We start from the raw sequence: 23,310 nt of genomic DNA, 5'->3' as shown, positions 1-23,310 counted from the left end.
CTAGGGGTCACCAAATGAAATTAATAGGCAGCAGGTTTCAAACAAATAAAAGGAAGTATTTCTTCACACAATGACAGTCAACCTGTGGAACTCCGTGCCAGAGGATGTTGTGAAGGCCAAGACCATAACAGGGTTAAAAAAAGAACTAGATAAATTCATGGAGAATAGGTCCATCAATGGCTATTAGCCAGGATGGGCAGGAATTGGTGTCCCTAGCCTCTGTTTGCCAGAAGCTGGGAATGAGCGACAGGGGATGGATCACTTGATGATTACCCATTCTGTTCATTCCCTCTGGGGCACCTGGCACTGGCCACTGTCAGAAGACAGGATACTGGGCTAGATGGACCCTTGGTCTGGCCCAGTAGTGCCGTTCTTATGTTCTTATACAGTAGCTATATCAACATCAGTGGAGTTGAGCCCACTAGGGTGACCAGATGAGAGGAAGAAAATATCGGGAAAACATGGGGGGGTCGCTGGTGGAGCAAAAAAAAAACCTGGAGTGCCACGGGCGGAGCAAAACAAAAAACAAAAAAATCCAGGATGCGAAATATCGGGACAAATGCCTAAATATTGGGACAGTCCCTAGAGCCCATTCACACCTTAGCTGAAATTGGACTACAGAATTCTAGTACAAAGAGCACATAAAATCCTCAAACAAAAGCAATAAATCACAAACAACAGCCATACTCAATATGCCGCATATTAAGACCAGCATGTATCAGTTTCCTGGTCTCCTTATCTTTCTTAGTACATAATAAGCAAGTAGAACTTGAGTAAGCTATTTGCCCTGCCTGCAAGCTTACTCAATAAAAACAGTAGGGTCAGCCTTACAAACGATGTGACTTCCAGGAAAGAGAAAGAGTTTTTGTTTGTCGGGGGGGCGGGGAGGAGGGAGAAGGGGCATGAGAGGAAATCAGGCCATAAATTGCCTCCACTTCCAGTCCTGTTGGGGAGATGACGTAAGTAGACTGGTGCTGGATTTTTTCTTCCTCTTCCAGAGCCATTGCTGGAGAAGGAAACAGGGCTCAACCATGAGCTGCAGAGCTTTCATGGCCTCCAAAAACCTCAGTCCAACTGATCACTAGGGCCCTGCATTCATTAGTGTGACAGTCTGTATCCTTATGTTCACCATTTTTACAATACTGTGATAACTTTTGTACAAAGCATGCCTTGTGAGGTATCATTTAAAAACTCAAAATCTGCTGAACATTATTGTCACGGTAAAATATGTGTGGAAACATTGTATGAAAAGTTATAAAATTCTACTGTTTAAGACATATTCAAAGTCTGGGAAAACAACTTCAAACCAGTTCCCACAGAGAAAAAAAGGCTAGCCAGCACCTCATCTGGGTGTCAGCAAAATCAAATGGACTATCGCTTGGTTAGGTGGCCATTCTTTGGCAGAAAGAAGGGTCTGAGCAAGAAATTTACATCTTGGCAGACAGACTTGCTGTCACCTGAATGCCAGCTGGAGATGATTCTCAAATGAGAGAAACGCTGTAAGAAGGGAGAACAGAGTACACAAATCACCTCTCTCCCCTCATCTCTATTCACAGCATCAACAATATTTGAAAAACAAAAAAAGCATCTTTGAACTGGGAGAGGGGTCCTGGCTAAGAGATCCAGCCATACTGCTTTAAGTTCACTTAGCTTGTTAAGTTAGGTATTAGTTTGCATTTTACCTTTTATTTCTTTGTAACCAATTCTGACTTTTATGACTCATTACTTGTAATCACTTAAAATCTATCTTTCTGTAGTTAATAAACTTGTTTTATCTAAACCAGTGTGTGTTTGGATCGAAGAGTTTGGAACCTTCATTTGAGAGAAGAGGGTTTGTGCATATAAATTTCTATTAATAAATGGACAGACTTTCTATTAGCTTGTATTGTCCAGAAGGAAAGAACTGGGTAGTGCAAGAAGCACATTTCCGAGGACAAATCTGGGACTGGGAATTTGCTGGTTTCACTCTGCAATATAATTCAGGACTGGCTGTCTTACAGTACTAGTATAACTAAGCTGGGAGTAATTTACAAGCTAGAGGCTGTGTGTGAACAGGCCAGGAGTGGTTGTTCTCAGAGCAAAGCAGTGTAAAAGGCACCCAAGGTTGGAGAATTGAGGGGACACCACTTTTCAGCAGTCCGGATTGTACCCTGGGGAATGTCACAATTAGGAAAGTGGGTTTTGTTTAAAAACATGCTTGCCCGGATTGACCTCGACCAGCTAACACTTTTTTAAAGGTGTTAAGTCCTTTCTAGCAGTAGTGGTTAAAGATATGTCGTTAAAATGCATGCATAGGGGATGCTCTGAATCATACAGCTTGTCTATGTGACAAATATGGCCCTTTCCTGCAATATACTGGACAAACCTTATTGAATTAAAAGTATCTTAGGAGTTCATTGTATCAAAAAGGCAAATGTTTATGTATTCTTGTGGAATTTTATGTAATGTTTCCAGGGGGAGACATGGCAAATGTAAACCCTGGAAAGTGTTAGGAGCTTCAAAAGACTATTGCAAACAGCATGCCAGACAAGAATGCACTTTAAAGCTGAATAGATTTCATCAGTAGGTGTATGCAAATGTACCCCCACCACTTATGCAACAACTCAGCCTTTTGAAGCTTCACCCTGAGGTAGGGACCTTTGTCTGCTGATCACCTGGTACATGAAGAGGCGATTAGAGGCCCAATGAACAATTCAGGGTGTGCTGGGTCTGACCCAAGGTGGTTATGAACTTTGTAACCCCACAGAAAATCCTTGGTGAAGTTTGAAGGACTGACTCCTAGCCAAGCCCTTGTTGGAGTTGGGGTGATTACTGATAAGCTTTTTAGTATGCACGGAGGTTCTTTTATTTTTTCTCTGTAATGCCTTAACCTTAAGAATAAGTGGGCTTGCTTAAGAAAAGCTGTGTGGTACCTTATAATTGTGAGCAATTATGCTGTTTGTAGCCTCTGAAGGGAATGCAAAGCTGGCCTGTTTAGGCAGTCTGACTTGCTGGGGAATTCACAGCATAGGCAGAGAACCATGCAGCCTGGAAGGACCCCCCTCAGCAGGGAAAGAGACACAGATCTCCACTCAAGAGAGGTGATGACTGAGGAGCCTGGAGCGTAGAGTGGACACCCTTCCTGGACCACAATGGGGAAATACAGGTGCATTTGCCCTGAGATGTGACAGTCTACATTAGCACTTTTCAGGAACTCTCCCACTGGTAGGAGTGCTAGATAAGTCAGGAGTGTTTTTCCATCATGTTGTCTAGGCACATTCTGAGTCACAAAATGATAACTATGGGTCTAAGCCTGAAGTCTTTATTCAAGCAAAAGCCCATCGTATCAATGGAAACTCCCATTAAAGACAATGAGATGGACGTCTGCCTGAGTCAGGACTTTGGGACTAGGTCTTTGGCCCAGGCAACTTGGCTCTTAGCTGTGGTCTTCATTGGCTTCTCGTGTAGTCCTAGACAGTGCTGGCAAGAAGTAGTTCTTGTCTTTGGACAGAGGAGCCCAAGCAGGTGTAGATGTAAAGAGCTCTCTTCTTCCAGCTATCTCTTCTTAAAGGACAACGGTTAGTTTACCTATCCTGGAACAGACTGTGTGACTTTCACAAAAAACAGTCTTGCACAATAAGGATCTTCGTTAAAGTCAGCTTGATGAAGAAAAAGGGACAATTGTATTAAAACAATATAATATGGAAGCAGATTTAGCCTTAATTCAAATATTACTCTAGACAGCTACAGAGTTACTGGTATGAAAATAGAAGTTAGAAATAGCATGTTGGATCAGCATGTCATGAGCTACCAAAGCTTGGCCATAACTTCCTTGCTGATAAGCTGCGGTTCTGCATATCAGTCTCAAAGCATATCTATACTAAAAAGCTTCACTGCTTTAACTATACTGGTATATTTCAAGTGGCAAATCCCCCTCCTCTAATGTGGATGCAATTACACCTCTACCCCGATATAACGCTGTCCTCGGGAGCCAAAAAATCTTACTGCGTTATAGGTGAAACCGTGTTATATCGAACTTGCTTTGATCCGCCTGAGTGCGCAGCCCCGCCCCCCTGGAGCACTGCTTTACTGCGTTATATCTGAAATGGTGTTATATCAGGTCGCATTATATCGGGGTAGAGCTGTATATCAATATAAAAATAGTATACTGGTATAGCTTACTCCAGTCTGGGAAGCAAAATAAGCTATACGGTATAAGGCACGTAATGTCAGGATGGGGTGCCTTTGTCTGTCAGTGCTGCCTTGCAGCAGAATGGGGACCTACACCAATCTAAATCCATGCCACCACACCCAATTCTGCATTTGTCAAGGCCTTGTTATGACCCAGCCCTCTAGCTGGGTCATTAATGATCTCTGCCCCCTTCAAGGTGATGGAGAGTCAGAAGTCCTATGACTGTAGTGGGGGCTAGTCAGCCCCAGGTCTCCTGGGTTCAGAGCTGCCTTCTCCAGAGTCCTTGGCTAGAGTAGATAGGGGAGCCCAGTCCCATTCTCTCCGCTGGGTTCCAGCTCAGGGCCCTTGTTGGGAACTGCCAGAACTAATCCTTCTCAGCCCCTTTCTGCTCCCTGAGCTACTTCCTACCTTTCCTCCTCTGTAGGCCTCCCTCTTTGGAGTTTTGGCTTGTCCCTCAGCTTCTCCTCACTCAGCTGGAGGGACTCCTCGCTGACAGCTTCCATTCTCCCCAAGAATCCCCCTCTAACAGAGGTCCTTAGCCTTTTATCAGATAAAGGTGCTTTCCTGCCTAATTAATTGCCTCCTAGTGACTCAGTGAGTTAACAACTCCCAGGAGAACCTGAACTACCCCATTCCCCCTTTTGGAGCCTGTCAGAGGTAGGCTGGGCCCCTGACCCCTTCAGAGAGCCCTCTGATGGACCATTATACGAGTATAATTGCACCCACACTAGGGCCTGTATCGGTATTATCGATACAGTTAAAAACACACATACCTTACTGACCTAGCCAGACCAGTATCACTTTTCTAGTGTCAACCAGGCCTGCGTCCCACTACTGTAGAAAGTGCCAATAGCTTTGTTTTGTCAGAGAGACTTCCCTGGTATATCAACAAGTATTTTAAAATATTAGTTTTATTACAGTAGCACTTAGAGGCCCACACCCCTTGTGCTAGGCACTGTGCAAACATAACAAAAAGACAATCTCTGCCCCAAAGATCTTACAGCCTGTGCTAGCCTGCCTTTTCATTCTGATTATGACATTATTAGGTTGTGCATATATGATCCAAACACAGTTTACTTCCCCAAGATAAGTACCATATATCTTGGTTCCCTTCTCCTCTACCCTCCCATTTTAATTTCAAAAGCTACTTTGAACTCAGACTGGAGTCACTGAGCCACATATGCCTGGTCATTGCTTAATCCTGGCTCAGAGGAAAGGCCACCTCTAGATCTATTCTTGTCCGGCCAAAACTAAACCCCTTTTCTACTCCCACCCCAGATATACATGTCCTTCCTGGAAGAGAACCTTTAGAATGCCAATTAGGCTTTCATGGACTTGTCTCAGGGTATTACTTGAAGCAATTTAGCATACATCCTCTGTCGATCCTGAATTTACAGAGACGGGCACATACTTTTCAGTAACACCCTGTCCTCAGAACAATCATTTCCATTCTCTGTTGTATTGAATTCTTGACAGACCAACCTTGTTCTGTCCCAGTTATGTGAGAAGAATGTCATAAACTTGAATAATCTAATTTATTTGTGAATTCTGAGCTTGATTCACCTCCACTAGCACAAGGGAGTGCACGTAACAGACCTCTGTGATAGATGCACCAGCAGTGACATTTAACCCAAAGGAGAGGACACCGGATTCACTGACACCCTCCTTTGCGAGTTCTGCTGAGGGAGAGAGCTTTATATGCCAGCAGGAATCTGAATCAGTGCATTTTCCGGGTGCCCCTGCCATGATCCCACCCCACCAAATGGCCTAAAGCCCACTGAAGTTATGCAAAAATTCCCATTGAATTCAGTGGGTTTGGATCATGTCCTTTGCTGGCAGCACTGCCAGGTCCTGGCCCTCTCCTTTTACAAGTTGCAAATACTGCAGTAGAGTTCTCCAGTCAAAACACATTGTATTTTATTTGTAAATGTGTTTAATGAAAACATTTTTATTTACATCAGGTTTAGAACAAAATCTTATTTTAACAAACTGAAACATGGAGCCTAACCTACACAGGCAAGGTATCTCTTTAAATGGTGCCTGCTAGAAACACTTTTTGTAGGAGGTCTGTTTACTGATTATAAAAAGAGGAAGAAGACGTTTTCTGCATATTACACAAACACAGGAAATGGAAATTCAGCCAGGGGCTCTTATCATACAACAGACAGACTCTCTTTGTATTGGATACTTTACCCACATTTTTCAGCTCAACATGAATTACATTTGGAAAAAATACTGATTAACAGATGAGCTGTTCTCTGCTTGATTATCAGAGAAATAAAGGATGTTATCAAACTAATGCACAGTTTTTCCAAAACCAGGCATTAGCTTCCTAAACGTCAAAGGGAAGCAGCGTGGTATCATGGACAGAGAGAAGACGTCAGGATTTCACTGTGCCACTGTCATGGACTCACAGGTTGTGCTCACTCTTGGCCCCGTGCAGTCCGTGGGGGGAACCCCCTTTAGTGAGACAGCCCTTCTCGGGGGTCCACTCTCTCTCGGGGGTTAAGCCCCTCCACCTCCTGGAGCCGCACCTCTCTGAGCCTTAGCACGCCTGTCTCTTGCCATGGGCCCCCTCAGGGAGTCCACTTGCTCTAGACCCCCAGGGCCTCCACTCCCAAAGGGAATAATGCCACCCTGTTCTCGAGACTGGAGTGACACTCAGCCAGCGTAGAACAGGAGGGTTTACTGAGCGTTTGAACACCGCATAGGAAACTCGCAGGGCCCTCAGGCCTGGCCTCCTTCAGCACAGCACATCCAAGTCTCCCCTGCATTCAGGTGGGCTCTGCCTGCTCCCTCTCTCCAGTCCCGAACCCCCCTGCTTCCCAGCTGGGCATCTATCACCTCCCCCAAGCCCCGCCTCTGTCCATTGTCTTCTCTCCAGGTAAACAGGATCGCCTGGGCCTCCTCTCCTCTCTTGTGTCCTCTGGCCCCCTCTGGCTGGAACCGATTGATCAGATCACTGGGGTCCTCTCTTCGCAGCCCATTGTTCTCCCACTGGCCAGAACCGGCTGCAACTCCTGAGCTGGGCCTCTGGGTCACCAGGTCACCAGTCGCTAGGGTATCCATTCTCCAGGCCATTGGCTGGGGTCCCAAGTTTCTTCGCTGGTCCTCTGTAACAACAAACTCCCTCTCCCATCACCCCATTAAACCAGTAACACCCAGGGAAACTGAGTCCCACCCCCTCTGCATGCAAACCATTGGAAAAACAAGGAAAAAACAAGAAAATCCCCCACTTCGTCACAGCCACCATTTAGTAAAGCCTCCCACTATCCTTGTGAAGGGTTAATTAATGTTCATAAAGTGTCTAGAGATCCTTGGATAAGAGTTACATATGTATAAAGATTTCATACTGGACAACTTCTCTTATTATGCAAGAACCCTCTTTGGTGATCAAAGGGCAATACTGATGTAGCTAAATTGGTAACCAGCAATGTAGCGCTCAGCCAACACCTTTCAAAGTACACAACATGGAGCAATAAAATATGGCAAAGCATAGAATTATGGAACCTGTGCTTGATGGCTGCTGTAATTGGACAAAGTTGAGAATACTTTATAATCACAATATGCCAAATAAATACTGTACTGCTTTGTGCAAACACAGTTTGTTTACACCAAAAACACGAGGGAGCCTGGGAGAACCTGTTAAAGCTAATGCTGATAAGCCATTTCTGTCTTCCTCATAACTTTCCACATTTATCTTTGAGACTGAAATTTTCCATCCTTGGTCTCTGCACAAAAGTGAATCTCCCATCTTTTAAAAGTTATGGGAGAGTGGTAAAATATATCCAGACTTCAAAAGTGATTATAATAATAAAAGCAATTGGAGTTTGAAACTTGGCAAGGACATAGTACTCAGTGAGGTCTACTACCGTTCTAGTCTTTTAAGAAAGATAACAAGCATTGAAAGTTTCTGCACAAGCTGAGACTCATAAAGCCTAATGAAGCTCCATCCTTTTTTGACATAAGGGACTAGTCTACTCGCAAGCTTAAAGATAAGCATATACTAGAGCGCTTCCTCAAACTGGACCCTCCTGGCAGGATGAGGGCATATCATGATTCCCCTGAGTGTGCCCTTGCAGAGGGTAGACTTATTGTCTCCATTTCTCCTCAAAGACTCCACCACAAGTTCTCTTCCATCCAAAATTACCTCAACCTGGAGTTGGTTGGTTATCCCACATAGTGCAAGTAATCCTTGAAAGCCCAAGACACAGTCTGTTTCTCCCACACATTGCACATAGTGTATGTAGCTAAGAAACTGTTACAACTTTGTTTTCACTGTACTGAGCCTTTACATTTCCTAGGAATGTCCATCTCCAGGAGCAGCTGCTGTTCTGTGAGGCACAGCATGTTATAGAGGAGATAAACTATGGTTTCCTACAGGATCTTTACTATGTTACATTCTTTTTTGTTGCATCCTTTAATCTAAAATAAGTCACTCAGAGTAAAAGTGCAGCAGTTGCTCTTTGAAAAAACTAACTGTTGTTACTGAACTTTGTTACTGTATAAGTGCACTGAGAGCTCCTGTCAGCCTGCGGGGCTAACCAAGATTTTGAGTTTTCCCTCATTACAATTCCAAAGTTGACGAGTGGATCCTTTATGTTGCTGAGGAGCACTTGCTCTTGCAACCTTGCTCCACCATTTGCAGGGTCTCAGCCAATTAGGGAGGAGCAAAGATGAGACAGTTCTCCCCCACTCATGAGAAGGAGCCCTTCTCATGCAACGTTGCATAGGAGAAACACAAGTGGTCCATGCTCTTTTAATGGGTTTTCTTCTTGAAATTATTTAGTTAGTTACATATATATGAATGGTATTTTTGGAGTTTTTAATTAGGTTTAAATCAAAACAAAAGCAATTTCTATGTTCGGGTGGAAAGTCAAACCCATATTTTTAAAAATGAAATGTTTGTGTTTAATCATTCTTTTAAAAATGAATTACTGCAATTACTTAGATTTATTACTGGAAGAAGCTGATATGCATGACCTGTTATGCTATTTCATTCAGGGCCTGAAAGAGTGTTTACATCTGTATTGTATGTTGACATTGCAAGATGCACTTCACCAAGTAAAGAGCATGATGCCATTAAGAATTTGAATAGAAACTGGAGTCAAGAGCCTTATTCTGCAAAAATTCACTAGTGTAAGCAGTGTTTGGTACTGTGAGTAGTCCATTTGAAGTCAGTGTAGCTGACAGTAAGCACTGCCCTTAGAAGAGGCTGATCATTAGAGGTGAGATCACGTTAGAGGCTGAAATTGGGTTTAATCCTTAAAGTACTGGCCCTAGTTATAATATAGTCAGTAGTCATTCCACATATCCCACTTTGCAGGACTGCTGTGAGGATAATGCTTGGGAGATGTTCAGATACCACAGTGATAAGGACTATATAAGTACCTAGATAGACATATTGGCAGAGCAATATGGGGAAGTTTGCAGTGCAGCTGACTGTCTTGTGGAGTAGAAGGCTTTGTTTTCTGAACCTGGCAAACTTCATAAACACTAGCATAATTTTAGCTATTGGTTAAAACCATTTCCTTTCTGCTTGCTAATCTTGTCTCCACCCTATCACCTCCGCCCCAAAATGTTATATATGAAAGCTGTACACTGAGGTGTTTGGCAGTGCCTGTAAATAACATGCTATGGAAAGATGCATAGGTACAGTGATGCCAATGCTCATGATATTAGGTTTGTCTTAAAGCCCCAGCTCCTGAATTCATGTGACCAGGACATCTCAACTTTCATTTAATTTTTTTTTCCAGCCCTTGTGGTGGCACAGAAAAGCTTGAAAACACAAACCCCAATGGCTCCAGCACTGGAAGACAAACAAAAATGTTATTTTTAAACCAAACTCATGATTTTTTGGGGCCTGACTCATGATATTTTAACATGTGGCATTGGTGTTACTGAACCACATAGAATAACAACACAGGGAGGCGGGGGGGTGGATAAGTCATAAGTGTCCTGCAACCGTGTTGTGGGAGAGATGGGGGTGCTGGAATAATTTGTATGGGGGGGTGCTGAGAGCCATTGAACCAAACTGTAAACCCTATATATGGTGGAAACCACTTCAAGTCAGGGGGTGCTGCAGCACCCCTAGTTCAAGCACCTGTGGGGAGAGATGTTTTGGAGGGAGGAGGAGGTAAGTTTCCCCCAAAGGATTGTGGGTTAATAGTGCTGGCCTGCAGTGTTATTTGGGGGGAAATGTGGGTGCTGTCTCTGATTTTACCCTGATAGGTGTGCATGTAGGGATGGGTGACAGTGAATCCTGTGACACTCAGGCCTTGTCTACACTACAAATGCTCTACCAGTATAGCTATATGGGCAGATTCCCCCCTAGTGTAGACACAGCTTATGCTAACATACGGAGTTTTTCCTGCTGGTAGAGTAACAGCATCTCCCCGAACAAGATTAGCTTTGCGATGGGGGCACCCTCCTGTTGGCACGGCAGTGCCTACGTTAGGGATGTTGCTGGCATAGCTGCTTCTACACTGGGCATGTTGCCACTGTGGGTGTTGCTGGCACAGCTCTGTCTACACTGGGGGTGTGCTCGGCACAGCTCTGTCTATGCCATGGGGCAATGGATGCGGCAGGGCCATGGCTGTCCCCGGGGTGTGTACGTGTGATGCGGCAGGGCTGTGTCGTGTAGCGTAGCCTGGTCTCAGTGGTTTGGGTCATGGCTGTGGTGCCAGGCTGGAGCTGCCTGATTGCCATTGTGGGCTCCCTGTCCCTCAGCTGCACCAGGGACCAGCCCAGGACTCAGCAGGGACCTGCCCAATGGGGCCTGATTCTGCAAAGGCTAGGGTTACCATATTTAGTGCCTCCGAAAGGAGGACACTCCACGGGGCCCCGGCCCCGCCCCAAAGTCTCCGCCCCCTCCCCAAAGTCTCCGCCCCCTCCCCTGCTTCCCACGAACATTTGAGTCGCGGGAAGCCTGAAGCAGATAAGGGGGGCTGTGGGGGAGGAGGCGCAGCCCAGGCTGGCCCTCCCCGGCGTTTCCAGCCTGGGTCGGCTCGGGCCCTGGGGTGCCGGCCCCGGGCCAGGCCGAGCGGCCCCAGCCCGCCCAGCACTGCCGGTCCCCGGGCCGGCCCCCGGGCCGAGCACCCCCGGCACCGCACCGCCGGTCCCCAGCCCGGCTCCCGGCACCGCCGGCCGAGCCCCCGTCCCGGCCCCCGAGTCCGGCCCTCGAGCCCCCGGCACTGCACCACCGGCCCGGCCCGGCCCCGCCAGCCCGGCCCCACATGTCCCGATTTTCCCGGACATGTCCGTCTTTTTGAGATTTCCCCCCGGACGGGGATTTGGAGCCCAAAAAGCCGGACATGTCCGGGAAAATCCGGGCGTATGGTAACCCTAGCAAAGGCGGGAGCTGGGGTCACCCAGTGGGGTTCCCGGCAGCAGTTCAGTGGGAGCTGGGCCCCGTGCAGGATCGGGCCCATGGAAGCCAACGGCACAACAGCCAGTGCCCTCGTAGGACGCAGGATCGGGCCCTGCAGTGACAGCGAGGCGGGGGCGACGCCAGCGGGCATCATTCCCTCCCTCGCCGCAGCGCGCCCCCGCCTCGCGGCCGCGCGCAGCAGTTGCTAAGGCCTGGAACCGGAGGTGTGTTCGTGTGTGTCCCCGGCTGGCCAATCGCAGGCAGCTGTCGTCACCGCCGACCAATCTCAGACTCGGAACAACAACAACATCAAGAAGGAAGGAGGGGGACGACTCTATCCAATCAGCGAGCAGGACTCACGAACCAATCAGCGCGCCGGACGATTTGGGCGGACTTTTCAAAATGGAAAAAATCTCGGGTCCCTTTAAAAGTGTGATTCGACTTGGTTTCCGTCTCCTTCCGCGTCTCCACTTTGGTAACTACCCGGAGAAAGCTCGCTGCCAGAGAGCGAGTGGTGTGCACCCAGGCGCTGCCTAGGGACAGCTGATGGCCTAATTGAGCGCGGTGGTTGCCCTCTCGGCCTCTTTGTCTACGACTCCTCGGGGACTCTTTAACCGCCCCCTCCCCTGCCTGACATTTCACCGGCCGGACTTGTCCGAGATCATTCCGCCCGGGAACATCTGCGGCTCCGGAGAAACAAAAACAAGGGGGTGTGGGCGCGGCGGGTCACGTGACGGGGCTGAGCGGAGGGGACGGAGAGCGAGCCAGCCCAGCCGCCTCCATTTTGCTGTGGCCTCAGCTGCCCCTCGCTCGGCGCCCGCGGGGAAGGCGGCGGCGATGGTGCTGCTGCCCGTGCAGTGAGTGCGGGGCGGGGGGGCCGGGGCCGCTCGCGGGTGACGGCGCCGCTTGAATGCGGGGCTGGGATCGGGGCCGCTGCGCGATTCTGCGGTGACAAGAGGCTGGAATCGCCCGCGCCCCGATCTCCGCTTCACCCCCCGCCCCCGGACCCGCTTCTCCGGCGGGGGGCAGCGCTGCTGAGAGGTAGGGGCCGCCCCGAGAGCGCCGGGGGGGGTGAGGGGGAAGGGCTGGTGGGGGGAGCCGTTGGGCCGGGGGGCTGGTGGGGGGGGGAGTAACAGAGGGGGCTGGGAGCCGTTGGTCTTGCTGAGGCTGCGAAGAGAGGGAGTTGGGGGAGCCGTTGGGCTTTGGGGGGGAGTTGGGGGTAGTCGGTGGGGAGGAAGGGGGGAGCCGTTGGGCTTGGGGGGGGCTGGGGAGGAAGGGGGGAGCCGTTGGGCTTGGGGGGGCTGGGGAGGAAGGGGGGAGCCGTTGGGCTTGGGGGGGGGCTGGGGAGGACGGGGGGAGCCGTTGGGCTTGGGGGGGGGGGGGCTGGGGAGGAAGGGGGGAGCCGTTGGGCTTGGGGGGGCTGGGGAGGAAGGGGGGAGCCGTTGGGCTTGGGGGGGCTGGGGAGGAAGGGGGGAGCCGTTGGGCTTGGGGGGGGGCTGGGGAGGACGGGGGGAGCCGTTGGGCTTGGGGGGGGGGGCTGGGGAGGACGGGGGGAGCCGTTGGGCTTGGGGGGGGCTGGGGAGGACGGGGGGAGCCGTTGGGCTTGGGGGGGGCTGGGGAGGACGGGGGGAGCCGTTGGGCTTGGGGGGGGGCTGGGGAGGACGGGGGGAGCCGTTGGGCTTGGGGGGGGGCTGGGGAGGAAGGGGGGAGCCGTTGGGCTTGGGGGGGGCTGGGGAGGACGGGGGGAGCCGTTGGGCTTGGGGGGGGGAGCTGGGGGGGACGGGGGGAGCCGTTGGGCTTGGGGGGGGGAGCTGGGGAGGACGGGGGGAGCCGTTGGGCTTGGGGGGGGGGGCTGGGGAGGAAGGGGGGAGCCGTTGGGCTTGGGGGGGGAGCCGTTGGGCTTGGGGGGGGAGCCGTTGGGCTTGGGGGGGGAGCTGGGGAGGACGGGGGGAGCCGTTGGGCTTGGGGGGGGAGCCGTTGGGCTTGGGGGGGGGAGCTGAGGAGGAGGGGGGGGCTGCTCTCTCTGCTGGCCCCGGAGCTTTGTGTTGTGCCCCCTCCCTACTTACATGATGTGTCTGAACTGGTGGCCCCCTAGTCGGGACCCCCGTCAGGTTCGGGACCCCTTTGTGCGGGGCACTGTGCAAAGCAGAGCTGTCTGCCCCACAGCTGGGTCTCGCTTTTTTAGGGCTGCTGCCCAACCTCCCTTTGTTTTGTTTCTCTTTCTCTCTCTCTCCCCCTCCCCCGCTCGCCTTGTGATAAGTTTCAGTTATTGAACAAAGACCGCACCCCCCCACACACACACCCCAACCAGGGATGATGGTGGGTGACTGGTGATTGAAATATAAAGAACCTGATCGCTTCTATGCACGGATTCAGTGACTTCTAAAACATACCTAGATTAGATGGGGAGGGTCTGGCAAAAATTAAACCTTCAGATGTTTTGGGTAGAGAGTGGCCAGAAGCCATTTCTCCAACCACCTAACCGAAACCCAGTGTGATTAATTTCTGTAAGGCATTGAACTGTTGCTGCTGAACCTCCCTCTCCAGTATTATTGTTTTCTTTAATAACAAATCAGGCCAGAGCTCTCCCTGGGTCTGTGTAGGACACAACACCCCACACCCAGCAGCAATTGCCAAACCCACCCACACTGTCACAGGAGAGGACTCCTGTCTCTTCTCTCCCCTCCCTCTTCAGGGTGGGAAGCATATATCCCCATCTTCTCCCAATTCATCCCAGTCTCCTTTCCCCATAGAAGGGTAGGACTAAGTACACCACCCTAAGCTTTTTCTGGCGTAAAGAAAGAAGGTTTCATTGTTAAGACAAGGGGGAATAAGTGTTGCTAAAGTTGGACTCAGAATGTTTCACACTGATATTTGGGTCTGTAGTTCCTGTCCGACTCCCATTGTCTAATTTTCATTCAATGGCATGCTACCAAATACTGAGATTTGTTTTCCTATTAAGATGAAGGATTTGGGGGCTGAAGAACAAATGAGCAATGAAGCTTTCTGGCTGTTCAAGCAGTTAAATCTACATTTGGAGCAAGAATGGAAGTTTCAGCCTCGGGAGAAGGGGCTGAGCCTGATTGAGCGCACTGCTGAGGTGAGGAGCAGGAAGAGAGCTTTGGCTCTAGGGGTGGAAGAGTTAATTATTCATGAGATTGATGCATTGCATTAAGAACTAGCTGTGTAAATATCAAAAGCTTTCCTGTAGTTTTACGCTAGGGAATTGCAGTACATGAAACTAAATAGTAAAGGGGTGCTGTTAGTTCAAATTTAATACACAATTTAGGTTTTATAGAAACTTGTAGGAAACTGAATACCAGTAGAAACACTTGTCTTTTAAAAGTCCCATTATCATTTTTTTCTATATAAACATCCTTTTTATGTTTTTGTGGATGTATTTTAATTAAAATAAATGTATATATTATGTGCCATGAACTGTCTTTAAATTTCAACGCTTAAATTACTAGATATTTTAATTAATAGAAGAACTAGTTAAAAAATAAGGTGTGTTTTGTATCCGCATCTGATCTGTGATCTGCAAAAATGGTCCGCAGATATCAAGTGGATATCTGTAGATTTTCAGGGCTCTAATATATAAAATTTGGATCCGCATCCATCTGCAGTCCACAAAAATGGATTTGCAGGCTCTAGGGATGCCTTCCTGAGTTCGAGTTTAATGCCCTAATCAAACAGCTCTGTCTGGGCAGACTCCCACTGAAGTCAGTCAGGCTCTGTGTCTGCTCCCCTTAGCAGGTATAGAGCCCCACTGACTTCAATATGAAGTTAATAGCTTAGGTAAAGAAACTTATTTTAATGTATTAATGTTTCTATCTTGATTGTGTGCCTTCAAGTATAGAAAATATTGTTGATTCTTGTAGATTTTAATTATATATGCTGAAGTCATAGTGCTTTGTCTTCAAAACACTGTACAAACAACTAAAACAATTCTTGGGGTTGTAAACTACTTGGGGTATCTTGACAAATTAGACAGTGGAGACAGATCATTAAGGGAAATGGGCTTCTATACATTTAACCAAAGACATGTGAAATGTCATCCTGTGTAATTTAATACTTTAATGATCTCTGTAAAACTGACCCAATGAGCTTTTCTGAATTTCAGCTGAATATGGAATATTTTAACTGGACACTATAAAGAAGAATTTTGATGAGTAATCTGTATTATCCCACAGGTAGCTCCAGGGGCACCCCTATCTACATGCCTACAAATTAAATGTCTGCCGTGGTCCCTCAATATAAGCAGGGCTCATAATGGGTTTAATGTTTGCATTCTGGTGGAGAGTAGAGGGAACTCATTTAATACAGGAATTTTTCTGTGGCCTTTGCCCACACCCTGAGGTCAGGGTTTGTTCTGGTTATATACATTTTGGTAACAATTGTCTTTTAAAAACAAATGTATATTATAAATGTGGTTATACTTGATTTTGCACTAAGTTGACTTAGAAGGTCTGGCCTTCAGTCCAAACACTGTGGGTTTGTTGTGAGGCTTGGTAGGATAACTTACCACTTGTTTGGTAAATTAAAAAATCCACTGTTTTCACCACATACTTCTTTTAAGATAATATTTGCCATCTGCTTGCCTACTTCTAAGACAGATGACATTGCATAATATAGTGTTGTTAAATGCTGATTTTACTCATTTCATTGCAGAATGAAAACACTTTATGTCCAAGACTAAGGAATGCCAAGGTTGAAGATCTATGGAGTCTGACCAGTTTTTTTGGATTTACAATTGAAACTTTTGTCCTGGCGGTCAACATTATGGACAGATTCTTGGCTCTTATGAAGGTATCTTGAGTGGGGAAGAAGTATTACTATGGCAAAGATCCTTGTGTTGAATATGCACGTTTCCACTTTAGTTTTACATTCATGAGGTTTGCTTTGAACTAAAGTAAAAAACAATCAAGATTCTATAATAATAAACAACTGTAATTCGTGTCTCCTGGTTAGCAACATCCTGTGATAGCTCCTACTTCCTAGTTCAGAACTGGGTAGGGCACTTCATGACAGATAAGATTCTCAGAGTGACTATCAAATATTTATAGGGTATCATAACTGCACGTATCTCTACATAGGTAAACAAACAATATGGTTCAGGTTCTTGCCCTTAAAAGCCTATAATGTTAATCAAATAAGATGAGTCACAATATTTTTGCAAACTAATAGAGTATTGAGAAACGTGTATAACTATGGCTAATCTATGTGTAGTATTGTTAATATATAGTCCAGTGGAACTGCTTCAAGAGTACATTGCTGGGGTATTCTAGGTAGAGGGTGCTCAGCTTTGGAATTGTTCCCCCCTGGAAGTTGTGCATTTCAAGATTGCACTTTGTCATGGTAGTTTCACTAGAAAGGTACCAGCAAAGTGCTGTCAGTATAACAAGAATATAAAGTGTTAGTGAACTTTTTTTTTTTTTTCTCCCCTAACACTTTATATTTTTGTTATACTGACAGCATTTTGCTGGTACCTTTCTAGTGAAACTACCATGACAAAGTGCAATCTTGAAATGCACAACTTCCAGAGGCCACAGGTGGGAACAATTCCATAGTTGAGCACCCTCTACCTAGAATACCCCAGCAATGTACTCTTGAAGCAGTTCCACTGGACTATACATCAACAATACTACACATAGATTGGCCATAGTTATACACATTTCTCAATACTCTATTAGTTTGCAAAATAGAGAGGTGGTGGGTGGGGGGGGGGGGGGGGGGAGGAAAAATATGAATGAGATTAGAGTATTTGGCTTAGACAGGCATCATGTACCAGTAAATGCAGTCTAAACCTTTTACTTAATGTTTATATTGTAGTAGTGCCTAGACGTCTCAACCAGGCTAAATCCCTGTTTATCTGGGTGTTCTACGAACATACATGACAGTCCTGCCCAAAAGAATTTGCAGCCTAGAACATGAAATGCTTCATGTTTAACTGTAAAGGTTGTGAGGCTTTTATACATGGTACTTCCATAGTAACATCATGTGGGTCAAGGTCATCACAGGTATAACAATTGATAAACGTTTGTTTGTTTGTTTTTTCTTTCAGGTGAAACCTAAGCATTTATCTTGCATTGGAGTCTGTTGTTTTCAACTGGCTGCCCAAGTCATTGAAGAGGAATGCAATATTCCGTCCACTCATGATGTCATCCGGATTAGCCAATGTAAATGCACTGTTTCCGACCTGAAACGGATGGAAAAAATAATTTCGGAAAAACTGCACTTTGAATTTAAAGCTACTACTGCCTTAACCTTTTTGCACTTGTACCATACTATTGTACTCTATCATACCTCAGAAAGGTAAGTGTAGTTATATCATATACCATATCTGCAATGATCTGTCATGGTTATAAGACCCTTTCCCCCTTTTAGAAATCTCATTAAATCGAATTCTGACATTAGCTTAAAAATAGCCATACTTTAATCTTACATTTTACCTGAGTATAAATGTTGTTGTTATATTATTTGTAGGAAAGAAGTACTAAACCTCGACAAATTGGAAGCACAGCTGAAAGCTTGCAACTGCCGATTAGTCTTCTCTAGAGCAAAAGTATGTACATTTCAATTGTTTTGCTTAGTAATTCATAATCGGATTTTGATTTGTGTATGCTGAGTGTGTTTTGTACTTCCAGCCTTCCATATTGGCCTTGTGTCTTCTCACTCTGGAAGTTCAGACTTTAAAATCCATTGAGCTGTTTGAAATTGTTCTGCGTGTTCAAAAGCATTCAAAGGTAAACTATTTTAAATGGTTTGTTGACCTGTTGGCTTTAGCACGGAATAATGAAGTACCACTTTCCTAACCATGGGCATCCTGAACACAACCATAAGATGTTGGTTAATACCAGCACCCTTCCCCTTGGCATCTTGAGGTGTAAAACATACCATACCACTAAGACAAAATTACATGGGTACATTTTGCGCTCTTCTTTACCAAGAAGCAATCTGATATCAGGGTCTTATTGGATGCTTATATGATTAAGAACCTGTTAAGTTCTTCATCTTATCCAGTCTACTTAAAGGAAGCGCCCCAGTCATCCTGCTTCTTACATAGGAAGGGGCTTAAACATGACTCTTTTAAAATGTGGTCTATGTAAATGTACCTTTTTGGTTTTTCTTCTTACACTAAAGATGTTTAATATAGAAAAAGTGAAAAGTACTGTCTTAAAAGCATTAATGAAACTAGTATAGCTGAGTGCTTTTGTCTTAACTTTAAGTGTACAATAAAACCAAGACTTTACAACAAGCAAATCTACCCAGATTTATTTAACCTGAAATGTGTTCCCAGCCCTGAAGGAATTATTTCATATTTCCTAGCTCTGGATAGTTTTGTCTGACGTCCTTCATAAAATCATCGATATTATACAATTTTAATTTTCTTAATACACCTTAAATAGTATAACTGATAATTGTTTTGTTTGTGAAAATCCTAAGATTCAGGGTCCTGAGTCATAACACCCAATGAATGCCAGTATGAGGCAGGGACTAACTGGCTCATTTGCTTAAACTTGTCTTTAACTTAAAGGCAACGTGAATTTTATTTGAACTGTCAGCTTCACACTATGTTGCACAAGATTGTCTTAGGCCATGCTAAAAGAGCTGAACTTGAAAAGCGAAAAAGACTGACTTTTTAGTCCATTACTTCAGCAGCATATCACTTGAATTACATGCCAACATGTTCGTAAAGGTGAGGAGGCCTCATTCTAGACTGTCTGCAGTATAACTAATTAGATGTTTTTCTCACTTTTTTTTCTTTTTAAGATAAGTGACAGTGACTTACTCTACTGGCGAGAGTTGGTTTCAAAATGCCTGGCAGATTATTCTTCTCCTGAATGTTGCAAACCAGATCATAAGAAGTTAGTTTGGATTGTTTCAAGACGTACAGCCCAGAATCTACAAAATAGTTACTGCAGTGTTCCTGAGTTGCCAACTATACCAGAGGTTGGATGTTTCAATGAAAGTGAGAGGTAAGTAACATTCCTAGGGTGGTGGTTTTCGCTGATTTCAATAATTTCTACAAGCATTGTGGTGACACTTAGTCATAAAAATAGATTTGATTCAGTAGTTCTTATTTGCATCAACAGTTTCTTAAAGAAGCATAGTCTTTCTGGTTGCAAACTGACTTAAATCTCCAAAGCTATATATTGCTTGGGTAACTAGAAAATCACCTCAGTTTTCCCAAGCAGTTGAAGTCACGTGGCATGATCTGACCTAGCAGCTCCCAGGAATTTAATTTTAAGGACTGCAAGCCAGATGTTCAATGTTTCATTGTTGGCTTTTTTTTTTCTTTGTCACTTTAGTCCATGTTAATTTTTGTTTCAACAGTTTCTTAAAGGACTGTAGCTAAGAAGTTAGCATGTTTGGGAACCAAGTTTGAAATTTAAGGGCAGGTGAGGGGGGAAAGCAGATTTGAGATGGCAGGTTGGTATCTCCGAAAAAAATCAGAAGAAAATAGCGGAGGTGAGAAGTAGCTTTATCACAAGGAAGCTTAAACATGTTTGCAAGTAGTTTGTCTATTAAAACTACCTTTGATGTAACTCTTCCTTCTCAAAATTATCAAACAATGTGTAACCTTCCTTCATGAGAAGACAACGTTTGTTTCATGTTTAATCGTGTTTGCAGTAGTGCCTAAGAAGCATCATTGTGCAAACACAATAGCATGCAGTCTCTGCTCTGAAGAACTTACAATCTCAATCGACAAGACAGCTACAGCATGGGGGGAAAGGTATAACACAGGGAACCAATAATGCTGAGCTCTTGTTGGAAACATAGTTGCCGTATGTCATGTTTGTTTCACAATTTTGGGGCGGGGTGCCTACTTAAAAAGGGCTAAGCAAAATGGAAAGAAAAGGGGAGAGGGACATTCAGGGGAGCAGCGTAAGAAGCTAGGAAAGGCAGATGTGGAGTGAAACTGAGGTGAAGAGACTGAGGGAGAGGAAGGGACAGGGTTGGAGCAATCAGCACAGGGCAAAGGAAGTCCAGTCAAAATTGTAGAAAAAGGTGTCTGAATGTGTGCCGGTCCCCGTTTGGCTGCTTCTGCAACAGCTCCCACTGACTGAAGCCCCTGGAGCAGTTTGACTCCAAGGCCACATGCTGGGGAGGCACCCCCTGTGTCCTAATGCCCCCAGAGTTTGTGTGGTTCCCCCTTCACGGTTTTGGGTCCATGTACTTGCTTGTGGAAGTGATGGCCACCGCTGCCCCCCATTTTACCAGCTCCGCTGCCCCCCATTTTACCAGCTCCGCTGCCCCCCATTTTACCAGCTCCGCTGCCCCCCATTTTACCAGCTCCGCTGCCCCCCATTTTACCAGCTCAGTTGCCCCCCAGTGCAACAGTCCCTAATTAGGTGAGTTCTTTGCACAGCAGTCTGATCCTGCATCTGTTTACTTAAATGGCAGTCGTATTAAACCTTTAGTAATCTGGATGGTTGTCAATACTAAACATTTTAAAGAAACTAGTAGCTGTGCCATTTCACACAACAGTATAAACATAGTGATAAGACGTACAGTGCCTGTTTGTGTTAGTTAATAAGTGGTAGCATAATCATGCTAGTGGATTAAAAACTAGGTCCAACCCTTGCTAATATGCTGTGATTTGAGCATTGGGAGCACAGTAACTGATAATACAAGCTTTTTCTAATATTTTTGAAGTCTCTTTGCCAGTGGAATGAAATTCTGTAGAACTAGAAGTATGAAGAGCTTTTGAATTTCATTGGCATCTGACATTCCACAGCAACTCAATATCTTTATAGGAACAAAATATTTCATAAAATGTGGGATCCCAAAAAAAACCCAACAAAACCTTCATGGCTGCTTGTGTAGTCATCCATGATTTGAGTAAATTACAAATAATTCTTCCTTCTCTTTCAGTGAAGACTCCTGTGAAGACATGAGCTGTGGAGAAGAAAGTCTTAGCAGTTCTCCTAGTGATCTAGAAGGCAACTTCTTCTTTGACCTCAAACCTAAATCTAAGTGGAAAGCTCTCAACTGTCAGTCTTAGCAATTTGATTGCACTAGAGTACAATTTTTAAATGTACCATAGGTTTTCTTGGCAATAACAAATGAGTAGGTAGTATCCAGGCAAGAGTTGCTATGGAATACCTAAGTGCTTATAATGCCTGCTTTTTTTTAGAATTCTGATTTAAGCAGCCATTTAGGTGCCCATTCAGCAAAATACTTACACAGCCATAGTCCTGTTGAAGTGGACTATTCTTGTGAGTAACATGATGCATGTGGACAAGTACCTTGCTGAATTCGGTCTAACAGCATAATGGGCTAGTATTTCAAATGGTAAAACCGCTTTAGAGCGCGCACGCAATCTTCAAGAAAAGAGGTTGTATGTGTTCTATTGTACTCATTTCTTTTGGGGCAGGAACTATTTTAACCAAAATTATATATTTTGATGGTGTACTCTAAGGATTTTAAAATCTTTGCTTTTTAAACTTCAGGAATCCTTGTTTGATTAGGAGTATGCATGATCTATTTTGAGAGGAATATAGACTTAAATACCTTTAAACCCATTCATACGAATGATAGTCTAGTATGTATGTGCTGGGGTTTATTTTAGTATTTTCATTTTAAACTAATGCAGAATAAGCTTATGCTGAATTTTATAATATGAACTTCAATGTTTAAATTTTAGTGTGAACAAGTCAATTCATACTATTAGACTAGAAGTATTAACATGTTCAATTTTATAAGTCTACATTCCTTGAAATATTTAACCCTTGTAGTTGATTTCAGTATTCTTCCACTGTCAAATGACTAAATCCATAATCAGACTGGTTTGCATGCTTATGTGAAAGCTGTTAGTGCAAGAAGAGTTGGTATTATGCAGAAATGTCAGGTAAATGTGAAGTTGATAAAGTGGTTGATATAATGGCAGAAACTTGGTAATTTTTTTGCATTTTTGTTAAAGCACACAGATTAGTATGATTGCATTTCACTCGAGTATGGACAGCTAGCAAATGAGGAAATTCACTCTATAGAATAACGGTAAATGTGTGGTAGTGCCAACATAAAAATGAAGGGGCAAAAAAAGACAAGCTAAAGTTTAACGTTTGTAGAAGTAAACATCTTTCTAGGATGATGTGCGGATGTGAATGGTGATGTAAGTTCCTAAATGTTATATGCTTTCAGTTTTATAAACTTATACAAACGTTTACAAAATGTATAAAAAAATGTAAATTTTAAAAATGTACAGAAAAATCTTAACTTTAAATGAACAAAAAAGTACTGTATTTTTTTACATTGTGTATGTAACTCTGTAGGTAGCTTGCATGTGAATATTAATTTATTGTGTATTCTGTATGATACAAATACTGTCTATTGAGGTTTTGCTTTTTCTACAGCAGGCCTCAACATCCAAGATATTTTCTGAACCCAATCTCTGTTAAAGGTTATTAAACCTACTGTTTTGCTTCAGTTCAGAATAAAAATAAAGCAGTTGTATTTCTGTTTGTGTAAATCTACTGCAATCTAAGACTTCTCAGTAAAGTTATATCAGCTGCTCTATATACTGAAACGCTGGCTTGGTCTGAAACTTTTCTACATGGACTATTTAAGGCTTTTCAGAACAGCCTTAAAGGAACATAGTATCCTTTATATCCTAGATTTTTATAGATTGGGTCTCCAGTAAGAACCTAGCTAACTAGACTTTGATACCTGTTTTGATTCATGAATTGTAACATACTAGAGAATTATTTAAAAGACTTCTAAAATGGCTCTACATAGTTAAGCAAAATCACTAAGTTCTGATTTA

At 44.8% G+C, this 23,310-nt stretch overlaps 1 protein-coding gene across 1 annotated transcript; it reads left to right on the top strand.

Moving 5' to 3' along the window:
• Positions 1-12,289: 12,289 nt before the first annotated feature.
• CCNG2 (cyclin G2) lies at positions 12,290-23,000 on the top strand. The gene is made up of 8 exons (XM_054030195.1): positions 12,290-12,581; positions 14,503-14,640; positions 16,212-16,349; positions 17,605-17,855; positions 18,027-18,105; positions 18,188-18,286; positions 19,314-19,519; positions 21,420-23,000. Exons 2-8 carry the CDS (start codon positions 14,503-14,505, stop codon positions 21,547-21,549), a joined length of 1,041 nt encoding a protein of 346 aa, XP_053886170.1. The 5' UTR covers positions 12,290-12,581; the 3' UTR covers positions 21,550-23,000.
• The last annotated feature ends 310 nt before the right edge of the window (positions 23,001-23,310 follow it).

The sequence above is a fragment of the Malaclemys terrapin genome, chromosome 5, assembly GCF_027887155.1.
Source record: "Malaclemys terrapin pileata isolate rMalTer1 chromosome 5, rMalTer1.hap1, whole genome shotgun sequence".
In the NCBI taxonomy this organism is placed as follows: Eukaryota; Metazoa; Chordata; order Testudines; family Emydidae; genus Malaclemys; species Malaclemys terrapin.
This window is presented reverse-complemented; position numbering and strand designations above follow the sequence as displayed.

Coding starts and splice junctions, on each gene's coding strand:
- CCNG2 (XM_054030195.1), top strand. CDS start 14,503: ATGAAGGATTTGGGGGCTGAAGAACAAATGAGCAATGAAGCTTTCTGG. Junction 14,641..16,211: donor TGATTGAGCGCACTGCTGAG/GTGAGGAGCAGG, acceptor ATTTCATTGCAG/AATGAAAACACTTTATGTCC. Junction 16,350..17,604: donor GATTCTTGGCTCTTATGAAG/GTATCTTGAGTG, acceptor TTTTTCTTTCAG/GTGAAACCTAAGCATTTATC.